The 19,330-nt window shown below is 40.7% G+C and overlaps 1 protein-coding gene across 3 annotated transcripts in view; it reads right to left on the bottom strand.

Annotated features, from left to right (window-relative positions):
• Nucleotides 1–19,330, bottom strand: part of LOC147144171 (exostosin-1a) — a 35,224-nt gene that overhangs the window by 8,283 nt on the left and 7,611 nt on the right. For all 3 annotated transcript variants that reach the window (XM_086037705.1, XM_086037704.1, XM_086037706.1), the window contains 4 exons: nt 13,212–13,319; nt 11,406–11,525; nt 6,294–6,426; nt 5,793–5,911 (listed from right to left, as the gene is read on the bottom strand). In XM_086037705.1, the coding sequence (XP_085893831.1) occupies nt 5,793–5,911; nt 6,294–6,426; nt 11,406–11,525; nt 13,212–13,319 (480 nt within the window). The remainder of the gene's footprint in view (nt 1–5,792; nt 5,912–6,293; nt 6,427–11,405; nt 11,526–13,211; nt 13,320–19,330) is intronic.

Below are 19,330 nucleotides of genomic sequence, written 5' to 3'. Positions count from 1 at the left end.
ATAAAGTATTTGCATAAGAAAATCAATCCTCTTATTCATGTTAAGGGTATTAAAATTCAAGAAAATAATGGGACAGAAAAATCAAGGGATTTTTTACAGTAAATAAAATATGCGATTAACTACGAGTTAACGATGAAAATAAGCGATTAACTATGATTAAAAATTTTCATTTGCTTGACAGCACTAAGATTAAGTAGTTTGCATCTAGAAGAATCACAGCTTTGAATTACGTCAGTTTCTTTCTGAATCAATCATGGTCAAATTTTGTCCCATTTTTTAAAACTTTTATAGGTCCCATTTTAAAGGGCTACTGCTAGAGATTTTATTCGATTGTCTTGAAACTGTGTGCGTTTCATAAGATTTTCAAGATGAAAAGTAAATGCAAAACTTTTTATTTTGTCAAACGTTGTTTGCTGTGGTGTTGCGCGGTTTGCCAAGAAAAATGCCGATAATTTTATGGTCTAAACATTCATGAAAACCAGGGTTATCGTAATACTAAAGTTCAAGTTCATTCCTGAAATTAGGAAATAAGTAATGACTTGAAAACCGCCTACTTTTAATGAGGAAAATGGCCGCACCCCCTACCGCTCTCTCCATGTTCGGTCAGAGTCACTGAAGGGACAGATTACAAAACCTCCATTGGAAATCATTGTACTTTCATTGCTTATAACATTCAAAAACGGTGATCAATTGGCATCAAAATTTATGTGGACATCCTACTCATGACCACTTCAACATATCAAAAGGATTATCCTCTCTGTGGCTGATTTATATGAGAATGAGGGAATGTGGAAGTGAGCAGAGCTACATAGACTTATGCTGGGACGAGCACACACTGCTTCTTTGCAAAAAAAAAAAAAAACTGCTTCTTTGCTGATCACGGTTAGGATGGGCGAGGCATTAAACCAGTCAGGATATTTACAGAGACTGAAGTGGGAATGAGTAGACGTGCACATTTATTTGGATGAGGAATGGCCCCAGTTTTTCGACCTACAAAACGCCGTCCAATTTGGAACGTAACAGCCGAAATGGTGAACATTTTGTTCGCTGAACATTGACGCTTGTTCGATGAGGTCTTACCTCACTCTTATGCCGCTTCACTCACACCTAAGCTGGCGGCTGCAAGCGGTGTCGGACAACGCACGCGACTGCTTGGGAGGCAACCATGCAACATGAAGATGCAGGCTGGGCGGAGAGCAAGGAGCTAATGTTGTTGTGCTAACGCCTTTTGTTTTAACGGCCTGAAGCTAGTTGTTGCTATTAGTCGTGCCATTATCCTACTGTTAAAAACCTGAATATAGTAATATTCTGTTTTATTTTTGGTCCTTTAAACATGCACTGACATATCCCCATTGAAAGGAACATTCAATAATGTTCTGCGCATGTTCTATCCGCAAGGAACTTTGGTCTTTTGACTACTGGAACTACCACGGGAAATACATTAGCAGAGGTAAACAAACATGCCGAAACTCAGATGCAGCACAGCACCACACTTTTGGAGCAATGAGGAAACTATTATTAGTGTGGTTAAAGACATGACTATAATTGACGGTAGAAAGTAAGAAGTGGAAATGACATCTATTTGTGTCATGATGTCAGCACGTTGCAGTTTAGATGGAGGTATCCCAATTGATCACAATTTCCCCATGGTGGACACTCCATCAGAATGACAGACCGGTCCGTCAATCCGTCACTGTCGGATGCCCGCCTAGTTGAGGATTGATGGGACCTCTTTTAAAAATGACTAACTGACGAATGACGGAAGTGAGTTTTCATCCGCCAGTGTAATCCTCACTAACCGCGTCCGTCAGTGACGGTCCATTAGTCCGTCACTGGCAGACGCCGATTTTACACGTTTTTTTGGGGGGGACCAACTGACAGACCAAAGGACTTCTAACACACCTAACTGATGATTACAATTCAGTTCATCACGAAAAAAGATTGTTGATGGATGACAAATGACGGACCAGCAAACTTTAGTAAAATTCCCACCTCTGCCAATTACCATATACAGTACACAGGAGTAACTCTTGTCTGCTCACACATGTAAACGGGTTATTCCGAATGTTTTGGAAAGCAGAGTTTAGACCTTAACCCGAAGATTAACAGCATATAAACGTACTGAATGATGTACACATTTAATCCGTGCATCATTGTTTTTTCAAAACAAAATGGGAGGTGAAAAAACAAAAATGACTTTTGTCAACATTCGTTCCAAAAACCAATTAAAACCAATTTTGTGAAAAAAAATGAAAAATGGAAAAAAGAGATAACAGGCAATTTGGACGTTTCATGTACATCAGATATAATCATCTGCTGCAAGTTGCGTGACCCAGAAGTAAAGTGAAACCGGAAGAGAACAAATTCACACAGATGTTTTGACTGTGGACTTTCTTACGCACATAATGTTTCCCACGTGGATATGAAATATACTAGGCCTGTACGATGTGTCATTTGAACATCGCGATTGCGATGTGCGCATGCGTGACAGTCACATCGTAGGACGTGCGATATTTTAACCTTTTTTTTCTTAGAACACACAAACTTTTGTTTTGCTTCATAAAAGCAGCAAGCTACTCCATGCTCTACACCACGGGTGTCAAAGTCAAATGGATGGAGGGCCAAATAAAATATTTCGCGACAAGCCGAGGGCCGGACTAATAGAATGTTCATTGAAATCTTTTAAAATCGGATCCTTCGCGCCTTCTGATGATGTCACGCTTTATATATCTGTAATATATTTCTTCAAAGAATAACCTAGCAACATCATCCAATGCATACCCATTTGTTAACAATATGCCTAAACATTACAATTCACTGTATTAAGAAATGAATCAGCCAAACAATACATACAATACACATTCACACGTTTCATCACCAGAATAGTTAGCATATGAGCCAAAATAACTAACTAGTGTTCATCGTGACATCACTCACGAGAACATATCTAGGCTATTATGTACAGCAGTTACCTGACACAAACTTAAATAATTAAAGTCATCTTTTAACATTTACACACGACAACAAACGTGGTGAAACACAGGCAATCTGCAACTACTGAGTTTGCTGGCACGAACAAACTACGAGCTGTGTCGAAGGAGGAAAGAGAAAAAAAAAAGTCACTCACTATCAACACTTAGCGCTCGTATAGCGTTCAATGCCTGCTCACAGTGTGGGACATCTCAGCACTACGTCGAAACTCAATGAATTTATCAAATGCCAACAATTATTAATAATAAAACGTGAGCTTTCTAACATGAAGTATTTCTAATAAAGTGTGTTTTACTCCAAATAACTTTTCACCACAATCCGATTCTGAAAGCCACGAAAAGTGACGTGAAGTCTTCAGTCAGCATGTAGAACAGCCATAGGGTGGCATTGATGCAAAGAAATATATTACAGAACTAGTGTAACGAATTGGGTTATCTGTGTTGTGGTCGAATTTGTATCTTGCCAAGTTGTTTTGTTTCCGAGGTTAATGAAAGGTATCGTGCGGCTTGCTGGATGGGAGGGCATGCGAGCGAGAGTAGCGGAGGACGAACAGGAGAGCCGCTGCTCTTTTTTAACTGAACGGTTGTCGTACTGTATTGGCGTCGGCTGCGGCCCTTATTAGCCGGTTGGACTAATAAAAACATGATAATTAAACTACGTCTGACAGTCGCTAGTCGCTACAATATATTTTAAAGCTTGACGTCTTCGGCAGGCGCGAAGGACCTGATCACTTCTGCTACCCACACCGGCTTGCTGCAGGCCGGATCTAATAAAGCAATATCATCCCAGGGGCCGTAGAAAACCGGATGTGGCCCGCGGGCCTTGACTTTGACATATGTGCTCTACACGGCCTGTCTCGCTTACTCCCCCCCCCCCCCCTGTCAGTGCCCTTCCCCCGCCACTCTCACAGCCACTGCTGTCTTCTCTGAAAACACAAACAGGCGACATGGAGGAGGAAGCGTCAGTGGATTTAGTCACCAAAAAAAAGTCAACATCCAAAATATGGAAGTATTTTGGCTATGAAAAGGAACATTCAGAACAAAAAAACATCCTTTGCCGACAGTGCCTCACCAATGTTGCTGCAACACGAGGTAATACAACAAACCTGTCCGACCATTTGAATCGCCATCACAAGTTCCTGTATGACCAGTTCAAACTAAGAAGTGGGACCCGAGGTGAAACTTCATCGACTCCAAAAACAATTACAGACGCCTTTGCCAGCATAACACCTTATGATAAGAAGTCCAAACAGCAGCGACAAATCACGGATGCAATAACTTTTCACCTGGGGAAAGGCATGGTGCCACTCAACAGTCACGAAGAGCGGTTTAAAAAATGGTCCACACGCTCGACAAACGGTATGAAATGCCATCACGCACATATTGTTACATTTTTGTGAACAACTCAGGGGACTAATGCACCTGCTCTTTTATTTTTAATATTTTTGTTCTAATTTGTTTACAACTTTGCTGTAGTTTCACAAGGTTTTTTTTTTATCTTGTTATATTTTTGGAAACAACTCAGGGGCTAGTACACCTGCTTTTTAATTTTTATAGTTTAGTTTAAAGATGTTTATAACTCTGCTGCGGCTTTAGGTTTTTTATTTTCTATTTTTTAAATGACTCAAGGGACTAGTGCACCCGCTCTTTTATTTATTTTTTATTTAAAATATGTTTAATATTTTGCTGCTGTTTATATTGAAGTGTGAAATACAATTTTAAATAATGTTACAGAGACATGCCCTCCGTGATCCCTTTTATATACAGCAATCATCATTCACGGATGAACCCCCTTAGTCTGTATTAAACGATATTATATAAATACAATGGTGTCACGGTGAGTAAACCAAATTATTCCTAAACAAAGCTATTCACAATACATATCGCAAACCCCCCAAAATTGCAATGTCAGTTTTTTCCAAAATCGTGCAGCCCTAAAATATACTGTGGTCAAACCGATTGTGAGTTGAGCTATTCTCGTGATTATATATAAAGGGGGGCTGCTGGAGCCTATCACAACTGCCTTTGGGCGAAAGGCGGACTACACCCTGAATTGGTCGCCAGCCAGCCGCAGTGCACACACAGAGACGAACAACTATTCACACTGTCAAAATGCTTAAAAATGCAGCAAGTTATAATAGTTTAAAGTTTTCTTGACCATGCTTCAAAAGTAAGTTCCCACAAGTCAGGTGAATGATCTCTTCCGGGTCACGCAAATTGCAGCAGATGACAATATTCTATGTACATGAAAGGGCCAAATCGGCCGTTATCTGTTTTTTCCATTTTCCCATCGTGCATAAAATTGGAAATCAGATAATCGTTATCTGTTTATTAATTTTGGTTTTTGGAACGAATTTTGAAAAATACACCATGAAAAAAATGTTTTTCCAAAACTAACAAACGAATGATCCACGGATTATATTTAAAGCAATATATGTGAGTTTTTGTTGATTATGGCGGCGCCATGTGGACAAAAGCGGTAGTGTTTTGACAAAAATCAACCACATTTCCCATGTGTTCCAGCGCGTAGTGTCGTAAAATCCTGAGCCGTCCTTATAGCAAAAGGAGGAAGTGAGTATATGTAAAGCAATTCAGGACATTTGTATTTTTTTTTTGTTTGCCAGGGTTGATCCCATCCTCCTCCAAGTTGCTTTGTGCCAGTAAAAACGATACAGGCCCCTCAGGGCATGAAGTCCCATTCAACTACTGTACTTGTAAATCAATGTTTCATCAAAAGAGTTGTGAGAAAATTTGATTAAGGTCGATTTCTCACCCAGTGCTGCTTTAATTGGTTTTCCTCACCTGTGCACAGTACTGTGATTTGGTGAGAGCTGCAAGCAGCTTCATGACTGGCTGGGACTGCGAGACCAGTGGGGTCACTACGTGAATGACAGCTGTAAACTTGGGGTATGTCGTAAGACCTGGAAAACATAAAGGATGTGGCCAAGGGGAGAAAATAAGCAATCAAATTTCTAGCACAGCATAATAATAAATGTGTGTGCTCGTTCTTAACAAGTGCGAGAATATAAAGACTATAAGAAATAGCGCTTATTTAATTGCAGACTATTCTGACTTAACCTCCTTGTAACAGCACTCATTAGTCTTGCTTATAAAAGACGTGCTAGTGATGCGGCTCATAATTGGCCAATTAACAAAGCACAAGTAATAGGGCTGACCTAATTGGTGAAGTTAAATTATTAAAAAGTACAGTACATAATTTGGATCACCCCATTCAATAGCTGCCACACACCAGCTGTTGTGCAGTCGTGATTTATACACAGAGTGTATCAATAATTTACTCACCAAGCTTAGCATAGTAGAAAGGGAAGTCTCCAAGATATGTGGAGTACTGGGGCAAGGTGAAAAGACCTCCAGGGAGACTGTTCCACATGAGGCTACTCCTCGAATTGTGCTGAAACACCCGGTCCTGGATGATCTGCATAAACACAGGACTCAGACAGGCTTGAAGACGTTGGTTGTGTACACACACTCCGTTTGCTCTTTTTTGCTCAGAAGTATTTCATCTAAGATTTTATTGTGAGGCAATTCTGTGAAGAAATCACAGCCTTTGTCAAACATCACTTGAAATGGAACTATTCTACAGAATACAAATAAATGATTTGTGCTGTCACATTTTCTAATGCAACTTTAGATAAACACATTGTCACTTCTTTTCAATGTTCTTTCATGGTTTCCTCTTAGTGATCTTATTTCAGTATGTCATGCAACATTTTCTATTAATAGCCAACCCTTTAAATAAAGTTACTGTTCAAATGCAGCTCCAAATAACCATGGTTCGTGACCCCAGTATTTTGTGGATTTTTTTTTGTATGTTATTCATTTTGTATTTTTGACGTTTGCTGGCATTTTGCAGTGTTGGTTTGAGTTTAAATCTCGCGTCGCCAAAAAATTCCCATACAAACCGATTCAGCCAATCAAAGTGTCGCTATCGTTTTGTCAGCCGCTGATTGGCGGTTGTATTCTGTCAGTTGGGACAGCACGCCGCTCGCCTTGCTGATTCACTTCTGCATTTTCCCTTTCTGTACTAAATGTAATGTTAGCAGAATGATATTATGACATGGGTCCTAACAGCAGTTCAAAAACAGCATTGGTGGAGCCACCTAGGAATACAAAAGAAACATTTTTTGCCAGTAACTGCCCATATAACCATGTTCATAACACTCCTAGGTGGAGAGTCAAACCATGACAGAAGGTGAGTCGACAGTGACGACTCACACAAACTGCAGTACAGCTTATGAAGTACAAGTATGCCAGGAGAGGGCAATTCAAGTGTGCTGTCGGAGTGAGTCAGAAAGCCAGAAAAAAATAGGAAGATTGGAATTTTAAAACCTTAAAATGCTAAAGGTTTTAGGTTATCGGTGAGCAGCGGCAGCCAGTTACACCAGCGTAAATTTGATAAATGTTTAAATATGTAGCTATATTGTTAATAGACATCCATATATTTTGCAATAAAGAAAAAAGACTGGTTATTACAAAATAAATAAAATAAATACATATATACAATGCCCAGCATAAATGAGTACTCTCCAACAGTTTTGTAAGAACACCTTTAGTTTCCTTTCAGAATCAAGATTTTCTAAGGGATACTATACCAGGGTTTTTCCTGGCTCAAACTGTGGCAGAGGTGGTGCCATCCTGACCATGCGCCATGACGTGCATGTATTCTGTAAATTCATTTGACTCACTGACTCACTTTCTTTTACAGGGAACGTATTTTAAATTGAGTTCAATAACAATGACTATTATACATATGGGCGCACATAAACTGCCCCATCCCGTCCCATCACTCCCGAGCTCTCTTGCTTATTTTGACAAACTCTCCTTCTTTGTGTGGGTTTTTAGCTTATGCAGTGTTCAAACCTCCAAGCAAGTTGAAACAAATGCTTCATACATTTTGGGGACAACGGTCTCTACTCCTCTGCCTGAGCTTTCAAAGAGAGCAACATGTGCTTGCAAAGTTCGGTCCCCATTGAAAAAAAATCCTGGGGTTGCATGGAGGGAACTGAAGTACCGCTGAAGATGTGCCTTGCTCAAATGATGCCAAACATGAGGCAGAATTACGAAGACAGCTGGGATAGACTCCAGCACGCCCCGTGACCCTTGTGAGGATAAGCGGTATCGATAATGGATGGATGGATGGAAGATTTTGTAATTCATTCATATTATCAACCTTACTTTCATGTTATGAGTTAAACACATAGACAAAAACATTTTGTCAAAAATTTGGAAATTGTATATATGTTAATGGAGATACTGAATAAAAGCTTTACATTTTTCAAGGGGGGTGTAGTCATACAGTATATGCTGAGTACTGACATATATAAATAAAAAGATAGATTGCTTAAAGGTGAAGTCAACACAAACATATTTTTTTGAAGACTATGTTCTATGCAAGCCCACTAGTTGAAACAGGCCATTCTGATAAATATTGCATTTGTGGAATAAGTGTTAATCCACTCATTTTTAGCCATCTCTGGGGGCGGCCATTTTGTCTTCTGTTGACTGAAAACAACATCACAACTGCTCACAACGACCAATCACGGCTCAGATTCAGGAAAACAGGTCAGCCGTGATTGGTCGTTGTGAGCAGTTGTGATGTCATTTTCAGTCGACAGAAGACAAAATGGCCGTCCCAGAAATACAATACAATCCAATTTTATTTATATACCGCATTTCATAACAGCTAGAGCTGTACCAAAGCACTTTACAAACAATACAATAAATTAAAAAAACAACAACAAAAGGCTGTGATACATTATTAATTAGTGTTGTTCCGATGCCATTTTTTGGCCCCGATACCGATTCCAATACCCAGCTGTGCGGTATACTGTACCGATACCAGACTTTTGGGGAAAAAAAAAAAAAAGATATATATGAGCATTTTTTTCTTGTAATTCTAAAGAACTGCATACTCACTTCGATGTAAAAACCATTGCTATCATGGCTTGGTCAGACTTAAAAACCTTCGTGAAACAGGAAAAAATAAGAAATAATATACACGGGGTATCTTTGAGAGGGATTGTGTCGGATTATCGTATTGTCCCGAATATAAAACGGCCCTGATTATAAGACGACCCCCTCTTTTTCAAAACTCAAGTTTGAAAAAAGTTTTTTGAACACCAAATTAATTTTTATACAGAAAATAGTTACAGTACATCTGAAACAAATGATTATAACAATATATCTGAGAGAAAAGGCATGTTATTTTGCCTCATTCAAATCTTAATATCCCAACATTTAAATATGTAAACTAAAGTGCAATCACATTCGTAAATGAATGGCTTCTGGTTTTTGAAATGTAAATAAACCAATCTATTGGGATCAAACAACAAAATTGCAATAACTGCATTAACCATCAAAGTGAAGTCTAACTAACTGTGGTCTTGAAACAAATCTGAATAAGGAAAAACATTGCAATAAAATAATGCAAACTGGTTTAACTTGAGAGTAGCTGAGATCTATCATGACAGAACATTACTCCTCACAAACAATTATCTGCCTCGCTGTGCTCAGTGTCGCTGTCCTTAATCCCATCCTCTGGCTCCTCCCATAGCACATCATCCTCACGTGACAGGGGTTGCTTTGGCCTGCGGAGTCAAGTTCAGCATTCGCTTCAATGATATCTGGCGCCATCAAGCGTCGTGAATGGGTATAATGTCTAGACCCCGAATATAAGACTACTCCCACTTTTTCAGTCTTATTTCAATGCAAAAAACACCGTCTTATATTAGGGCCAATTCGGTAATTACAAAAGCTATAGGACGTTATTATAAAAGTTTGTTTTGAGTATTGGTGACCCATCGCAACAACTTCCGCTCCCAAATCCACTTTCAAAACCAAAAACAAGCACTAGAAAAATCCAACAAGTTCAACTCCAAAATCCCAAATTGAGCAGGGTTTGTTGTTGCGGTCCATTCCCCTTGTTCATGCTCGCCGCCGCAATCTTTTGGTGCTTGTTCACGTGTTTCGTCCTCAAATGTTTTATCAGGTTTGACGTATTGAACCTGGCCACTTTAGTTCCACCTCTTGCAACTTTCGCACCGCTAATTTTGCACTTAGCTGTTGTACTTGCTGAAGTTTCCATGTTGAAGTACAGTAGTTCCATATCGCCGCCGACATTATTTCTCCTGTACCTCACTGTATTTTTTTTCTCTCAACATGAAAAAGCAGCCCCGCCATTGGTTAAGAGCGTCCGCTCTGGGCCAATAGCGACGGCTAATACTGAACAGTCACCACACACCAGTGTCGTGAATGAGCAAGATAGAAGGCGCTGCATTCAATGTAAATTGAGCAGGGTTTGTTGTTGCGGTCAATTCCCCTTGTTAATGCTTGCTGCCACCGCCGCAAACTCTTGGTGCTCGTTCACATGTTTCGTTCTCAAATGTTGCATCAGGTTTAACGTATTGAACCTGGCCACTTTGGTTCCGCGTCTTCTAACATTCGCTCTAGCTTGAGTTTCTATGTTGAAGTAGTTACATATCACCAACATTATATCTCCTGTATACCTCGTGTATATTATTTCTTATTTTATCCTGTTTCACAAAGGTTTTTAAGTCTGACAAAGCCATGATAGCAATGGTTTTACATCCAAGTGAGTATGCAGTTCTTTAGAATTACAAGAAAAAAATGCTCATATATATCTTTTTTTTTTTTTCTCAAAAGTCTGGTTTCGGTACAGTATCGGCATTGGCCCATACCGCACAGCTGGGTATTGGAATCAGTATCGGGGCCCAAAAATGGCATCGGAACAACACTATTTGTAAGTACTCGCAGATACCGATACCAGTGTTTTAATGTGGTATCGGGCTACCTCCCGATACCAGTATCGATATCGGAACAACACTACTATTAATAAATACAAATATTATTTTAGGTGTATATAATGTGAAATACCTCGTACAAAAGCATGTTTTGTGTGTTCAAGAATGTGTTTCGTGTGTACAAAACCGTCCACATGCACGCACAAGATTGTTTTTACGCTTGCTTCTGCTCTCCGCTGCACTGAAAAAACATGCTTTTGTACGCGATATTTCACATTACATACATGCGAAACACATTGTTGTATGCGGTATTTGACATTACGCAGACATAATTGTGGCATCAACCTAACACCATAACAGTAGTATTGGCCTCATTGTATTGTATAAAATTGATGTATACCAGTCAGTCAATATTTGCCATTACACATTGAAAAACATGTATGACTTTCACATGAAATTGTGGGTCTCTGCCAAGATGAATGTAAAAGTATATTTGGTTCATATTCTACCACGCCACAAACTTAATTGTAATTGTAATGAAACGAACCCTATTGCATTAAATTATCCAAATGTACAAGCTTGAAAAGATGTGCACTCATTTTCTGGTAAGCATTAAGGTGAATGAGTGTCATACCTCCAATGTGGTCAAAACTATTTTCTCCACAGAGTTGAAGTAGGCCTCCCATAAGAATTGGGTGTGCTGTCTCAGGGAGAGAATCTTATCCTGGTGAATTGAGCGAACTTTTGAGGGAACCTGTGATACACGCAATAAGCAATAGGACAAGGATTCAATAACCTCCAAAACAATAATTCTGGCTATCCCCCCCCCCCCCCCCCCCAAAAAAAAATATAAGATGATATTAATGTGACAAACTCCATAAGAGATTTGGGAAACATGGATTCCAGTTCCCAGACTGCAAATGACAAAGCACTTGAAACTGTTGACACAATACCAAAATTTTGACTTTGATGCTATACCTGCATATAGACCTTTAGACTCTGATGTCACGTTTGTACGCCGTATGCTAAGGCATCCACGTTAGAGGGTAAGTGGTTGAGGGCATACAGTCAATTGAGTGAGATAAGTCAGTTTTGTGTTAAGAAATGGTGAACAACTGTGCTGTTCACGGTTACTCTAATCGCTGAATAAGAGTCATTTTTCTGATACCGGCAGTGATTTTTGGTTTAAACCAGAGGGAAAAAAAACGGAGCAGTTGTGTGAAGATGAGCATGATTGCTGTCAAATCTCTGATGAGAGTAATTTTCACCATCAAAACATACAACTTTCTCTGACCCAGGCAAGTTTTAGATCACATTGCCATTCAACATTAATCAGTTATTTCTGTAGGAATACAAATTTTCCCTGAGCAGTTTCCTCTTGCTGTGATCTTGGAGGGACGTCCTGTTCTTCCGAGGTTCACAGTGGTACCATGTCACTTCCACTTTTGGACCAGTGATGCAACAGTACTTTTTTGGCAAATTGAGTGAGCCTTCAATGTTTGCATAGCTTTGTCCATCTCTATGCTTCTCTAGAACCTTTGTTCTGGGTCTTCTGACAGATTCTTGGACTTCATGACTGTCATTTGGTGAAAAGCCTGGGATGACTGTGGACAGGTGAGTATTGGGCACAATTTATAGGGAGTAATCAATCCTATACGCGTCATGGGTATAAACACTGGCTTGTGATACTGTGCTGCAATAGTTTATGATGTGCAGTCATTTTTGACTCAAAATAACAAATTTGATGCAATGATGTGAATACTTTTGCAACAATGAAATACAGACTTTTGCAATCCATCTAAAGTAAAGGGTGCTTTTGAACAAAAACAGTGATGGATTCTTGTGATTGTACTATTTTCTTTCACGCAAATAGGGGAAACACACTTTTCCTTTGTTCTATGCCAAGAAATAGTGTTTCTTATGGGTATGAATACTTTTGCAACCCACTGTATGTTCTGAAGGACGGGGAACAGACAATTCTAGGGCTTGGGCGGTGCTATTGATGCCTATTGATGCCATGGTGACTTGTAATGAATCCATTCATTCAAACATCTTCCTCTTCACCGGAGTCGGGTCGCGAGGACAGCAGCTCAAGCAGGGAAGCCCAGAATTGCCTCTTCTCACTCACTCGGCCAAGCTCTTCCAGGGGGATGCAGAGGTGTCCCCAGGCCAAGTGGGAGACTCTCCCGTGTGTCTTGGTTTATGCTCAGGTACTCGCCCCAGTGGGATGTGTCCAGTTTCCGGAACATCTACCAAGGGAGGTATCCTAACAAGATGCACGAGCCAACTCATCTGGCTCACAATTGGTGGTGATGATTTTCATCCTGAGACAGTCATTTCTGTCAGCTAAAAATTTCAATTCAGTATTCGTACCATTATTTGGTGCAACACTGCTTGAAACATAGTGAATCTAAGCTGAGATGTGTATGTAAATGTTTACCTGAAGAAGAAGCCTTTCATCACCAATCACAGCTGCAGTGTTCCAGTCAATTATCTCAGAGAAAGGAAGTTCCCAGCCATTACTGAGCATCACTGGGACACAGGCTGCCTGTAATGGATGTACATGACTATTAGAATGAGACAGCTGGGATAGGCTCCAGCACACCCGCAACCCTTGTGAGGATAAGCGGTATGGAGAATGGATGGAATATTATACATAGAAGTGTAAATATGGGATAACCTAAGTATTGTAAGGCATTTCAGCATTATAAACTTGTTTGAATCATGTAAGTCGAAGTTGTTTGTGAAGAAAGTGGAATGTGAGAACAACGCAGCTGCAAAATAGGAACGATACTTTTATCGAAGCGCATCCCATGGTTAGACGCTCTTGGTTAGTCCTTGGGACAGAATATAACAATAACAACAGTCACACACGCACACACACACTGTCTTCGAACTGTTTGTCACAATGCTAAATGTTCCCCCCCACCCTTTAGAGTAGCAATTTCTATGTATACAATTAGGGACCACCCAAGAAAATAAAAAGAGATGAGGCAGAGGGGCTGTTTTAGAAGGCTGTGAGGAATTGTAATTGTACAGTTCCCTACGCTCTCCTCGCAAGTAAAAGACAATATTGTGTTGAGTGTCTTCTCTCCTCATTGTGTGTTATTAATGTCCTAAGTCAGGGGTGTCAAAGTCAAATGGACGGAGGGCCAAATAAAAAATTTTGCGACAAGCCGAGGGCCGGACTGATAGCATGTTCATTGAAAATTTTTAAAATGTCGTGTCGGGTCCTTCGCGCCTGCTGATGATGTCACGCTTTATATTTCTGTAATATATTTCTTTGCCTCTATGTCACACCCGTGGCTGTTGTGTTTTTATGTTCGGAGTTACTAAATAAAACATAAAATAAAGCACATTACTGCTACTTTTGCGAGGCAGCTCATACGTCACTTCCGCTTATGACCCGAGAAGAAGCCGCTGCCCGTCTTGTGAAACAAGATCAGTGGAACATTTGCGTTTCTCCTGTCAAACTGGAAACAATTTTAATCGGGCTGCAAGATTGTATAAACTGTACATAATGTGAAGTAAAATGGAGAGGATCATATGATTGGTATGATGTCTCCAGCTGACTCCATTATAGAGTGGCAAGGTATGGATGTGGGTGCTCCTGTCAGAGAATACAGGCCCGTATTCCACTTAACACATCTATTTATTGTGGTCTGCAACAACACAGACAAAGAACAACCTAGCAACATCATCCAATGCATATCCATTAGTTAACAATATGCCTAAACTGTATTAAGTAATTAAACAGCCAAACAATACATACAATACACATTCACACGTTTCATCACTAGAATTGTAAGCATACTAGCCGAAATAACTAACTAGTGTTCATCAACGTGACATCACTCACGAGAACATATCTAGGCTATTATGTACAGCAGTTACCTGACACGAACTTAAATGATTAAACTCACTTTTTAACATTTACACACATCAACAAACATGGTGAAACACGGGAAATCTGCAACTACTGAGTTTGCTGGCACGAACAAACTACTAGCTAGCTGTGTCGAAGGAGGAGAAAGAAAAGAAACCACGCCTCTCGCTATCGACACTTAGCGCTCGAGGGGCGTTTAATGCCTGCTCACAGTGTGGGACATCTCAGCACTATATCAAAACTCAATGAAAATATCAAATGCCAACAATTACTAATAAAACAACGTGAGATTTCTAACATGAAGTATTTCTTAATAAAGCGTGTTTTACTCCGAATAACCTTTCACCACAATCTGATTCTGAAAGCCACCAAAAGTGACGTGAAGTCTTGAGTCGGCATGTAGACGACCAAAGGACGATCCTCGCAAAAGTAGTGGTAATGTTTGTTAAAACAACAGCTGGGAGGTGCTAAACATAGATGCAAAGAAATATATTACAGAAATAGTGGTAAGATTGGGTTATCTGTGTAGTGATCGAATTTGTGACTTGCCGAGTTGTGTTGTTTCCGAGGTTAATGAATGCATCGTGCGGCTCGCTTGATGGGAGGGCATGCAAGCGGGCAGAGGACGAAGTGGAGAGCATGACTGAACGGTTGTCGTACTGTATTGGCATTGGCTGCAAACCAGAGTAGCCAGTTGGACTAATATAATGTGATAGTTAAACTACGTCTGTGTTCTTGCTGGATGTGATCAGATGACACTTGGACTCAATGTCCCCTGGGTCCCCTGGGACATGCATGGCAGAGTTCTGCTGGAAATGGGAGTTGAAACTCTTTCTGAGAGGGGATTCTTTCAGACGTTCCCAGAAAACCCTCACTATACGTGTGGATCTGCCAGGTCGGATCAGCATTTTCCCCCACCATCGGAGCCAACACACCACCAGTTGACAGATCCGCCCCTCTCTTCACCTGAGTGTCCAAAACATGCACAGGCCACACAACACCTCAGTGAGGGGTGGACAGGGGTGGCCGTGCGTACGTTCACCTGATCCCACGGGAGGCTGAGGTATGACCCAATGCTGCTGTTTGTACTTGACCATAGTATTTCCTATTTGTTGTATTGAATACTCAAAGACGATTTAAATGTAGCAGAATTTCCTTTGAGCCCAATATAACCTATAAACATTACAAGAACTGAGGTGTAAGAATACCACTGTGGATACTTTTTCCCTGACGAAGACTTTGGGCCTCCCCCAGGGGGCCTCGTCTAGGAATTTCTAACATGGTCTGGCTGGGCAGCTTTGACTGAATTGGTAGAACGGGTTGCCCATTGATCGAAGGTTCAGAATCTTCCCTGTTTTATTTTTATTTTGCTTCTGGTCTTGCTGGTGACAGCAAGACACAGTGGACACTTTCAAATACCAAGACGAAAACACAACAAAACAGAGATGTATTTCATCTCAGAGCGAACAGCCAAAAGTGATGGTACGCACTACAGCTCTTTGTCATTCAACAGATTAGATTTATATTTTTTTAGATTTAGATTTACTAGTCCCCGTGGGGAAATTTGTTTCCACAGACTGTATGCAAAGACACAATAAACATTATACATCACAGACAAGACAGCAAACAAAAACAAAACAGCATATGACAGTTATTAACACGATAGCGCCACTACATTGTAGCATGGTAAGGTGAGTCGTGGTCTGTTGTTTAGGGCCGAAATGGCTGTGGTGTCCTGGACTATTGAGTTTGTCAATCGGATGATGGACCTGTTGTTTAAATCTGAGAGGATGGGTGTGGTTAGGCTGATGATTTTCGCTGCTGTGTTTGTGATGCGTGTGTGGTGCAGTTGGTGACAGAGAGCATGGTAAAGAAACATGTGGAGCAGTACGGAGCAGTACGGAAGGATGGGTTAAACAATGCTTTGATACAGTAGTAACAGAAGGTGGGGTGCAACGTATAGTCCTTTGAGCTTACGTAAGACTGACAGTCTTTGTTGACTTCTTTTTTGAATGCCCATGGTGTGCTGATCAAAACTGAGTTTATTGTCCAGAGTTACTACCAGGTATTTGAAAGTGTCCACTGTGTCAACTGTTTGTGTGTTTATGATGATGGGGTGCTGGGGCGAGGGGGAGTTGAACCATATTTCCTTTGTTTTCTTGACATTGATTTCAAAGTGGGCGGCTGTGCATGAGTCAGTGAAATGTTTGACCGTGTTTTGATAGTCCAGGATGAATTGGCTGTTGGAGAGGATTGCAAGAATGGCTGCGTCGTCGGTATATTTCAGCTATGTTGTGGTGGGTGAGATGTTGCGGCAGTCATTGGGGTAGAGTGTGTACAGGAATCGGCTGAGCACACAACCCTGTGGGACCCCGGTATTGATGGTAAGTACTGGGGATGTGGTTGAGCCCACCCTTACTGCTTGTCGTCTGTCGGTGAGGAAGTTGTGGGTGAGATGGATCAGCTGAGGGGGGATGTTGAGATGGTGACGATTCCGGATCAATAGGTGCATCTGTAAGGAGTTGAAGGAGGAGCTGAAGTCCACGAAAAGGATCCTGACGAAGTTGTCTGGGGAGTCCAGATGCTGGAGGAGGAGATGCAGCTACAAGGCCACAGCGTTCTCTGTGCCCCTCCTGCCCTTGAAATCAAATTGGGGGGGGGTCCAGGTGTGGTGTGACAGTTGGAAGGATAGTGTTGAGCAGCATTTTCTCCAGGCACTCCATTATTATGGATGTCAGGGCTATGGGGCGGTAGTGGTTGAGTTCTGTGGGTCTGGGTTTTTTTGGTACTGGGATGATGGTTGCGGTTACCCATAGTGTGGGTATTGTGACAGTCTAAAATACTGCTGCCAGAGTCCGTTACAAACACCAGGAAACTGGACCACATCACACCTGTCCTCAAATCACTACACTATGACGTGTGACTTTCCTGGGAGTCAAAATCTTGCTGTTGGTTGATAAATCTGCAAATGGTCTTGAAGCAAAAACATGCAAGGTGTATAAGTGCCCTAAGAAGCATCCAGACCCCTCAGGTGGTCTGGTACAGGTTTATTGAGTGTTCCCAGAACCAGAACTAAACAAAGTGAAGCAGCATTTAGTTATTATGCTCCTCACCTCTGGAATAAGCTCCCTGAACACCTGAGGTCTACTAAAACTGTCAGTTTATTTAAATCAGGCTGAAAACATTGTTGACTGCAGCATTTTCGTGAATCTATCCTTTAGTCTCCTGTTTTGCATACTTTCTTTTATTTATCTAGAATGATGCTTGGTTTTTTTTAATAGGGGTGTCACAATACAACTTTTTTTACCACCGATACGATACCGATATTGCGGCATAGACTACTGTCCGATACCGATATAAACAGGAATAATACATGCTTTATTTTTTATTTTTTTTTTAAATTGTTTAAAAAAAAAAACTTGATCAAGTTACACTATTAAAACAAATAATAGTCAGCATAAATTCCACCTCAAACATGAGAATGTACTGCACATGAATAAAATAAATGCTAAATAAATTAAAGCAGGGCTCTAGACAGTTTTTGTACTTGATGTACACAGAGCTGCCAACTTAGAGAAATTCATTTCCTGAACAATTTATGTTAATTTTCCTATTTTTAAAATTCTGTCAGGAACATTACAGCGGGACAGCGCATGGGAGTATTTTACTGTATATTTAATACCATTAATGGTTTAAAGAATCACTCACAGAATTGTTTACTTAACAGTGACCTTTCAACGATGCACTTTGCACATACAGATATTTTTAAATAAATGCCGGACCCTATTTGAGTGACAACATTCTCAACACCAAAACAAATTATTTAACAAATATTTTAAAAATGACATGGCTTTGTCGCTGAAAGAGTCTGCCAGACCCAGCATCAATCCCCGGAGATCCAGCTGGTCACGCTCTCTCCCCCGGGATGTTGAAAGGGCTCGTCAACCCGTCAGTTTGTACTGTAATCCAATGTCGATTACCGTATTTTCCGGACTATAAATCGCTCCGGAGTACAAGTCGCACCAGCCATAAAATGCATAATAAAGTAGAAAAAAACATATATAAGAAGCAATTTATTTGATCAAATCCAACAACAAGAACAGACATGTCATTTAAAATTTAAATGACGAACAATTTAAAATAAAAATAGAATAGAGACAAAAGACAAAATAGAGACAACAACAGGCTGAACGGTATGCTTACGTTACATTACACAATGCCCCCCCTCCACCACCCGGAAGCCAAGTTGCCTCCGTTGCGTAACGCTGATAAATGTGTCCATATAAATCAAAATAAAAAAATTGTGCGCTTAATACACATCATTTCCACTGAGATACGATGGTAACATTTATCTTACATTCACACATGTATAATTACAATAAAGTTACGGTAATGTTAAGACTGTATGTGAATTTGGGGGGATTCACTGGAGCGCCTCATCCAAACAGTCACTCGAGTCAAAGAGCGTGACCAGACACAGTGATAGGGAACAACGTGGCTTCAGTAGCACTCCAATCCATTCCACAGATCTCAACAACTCGCTCAATCCCGGCGCGTACACAACCACGAAGACGGCGCGCATCTGCCGCTAGCCACTAACGGCTAACAGACGCAGAGTTGGGCCTGTATGTGAATTTGGGGGGGATTCATCGGGGCGCCTCATCCAAACAGTC

The sequence above is a fragment of the Filicampus tigris genome, chromosome 8 (genome assembly GCF_054856515.1).
Source record: "Filicampus tigris isolate MCC_2025a chromosome 8, RoL_Ftig_1.0, whole genome shotgun sequence".
NCBI lineage: Eukaryota > Metazoa > Chordata > Actinopteri > Syngnathiformes > Syngnathidae > Filicampus > Filicampus tigris.
The sequence above is the reverse complement of the archived record's forward strand: the minus strand, read 5'-3'. Positions and strand labels throughout refer to the sequence as shown.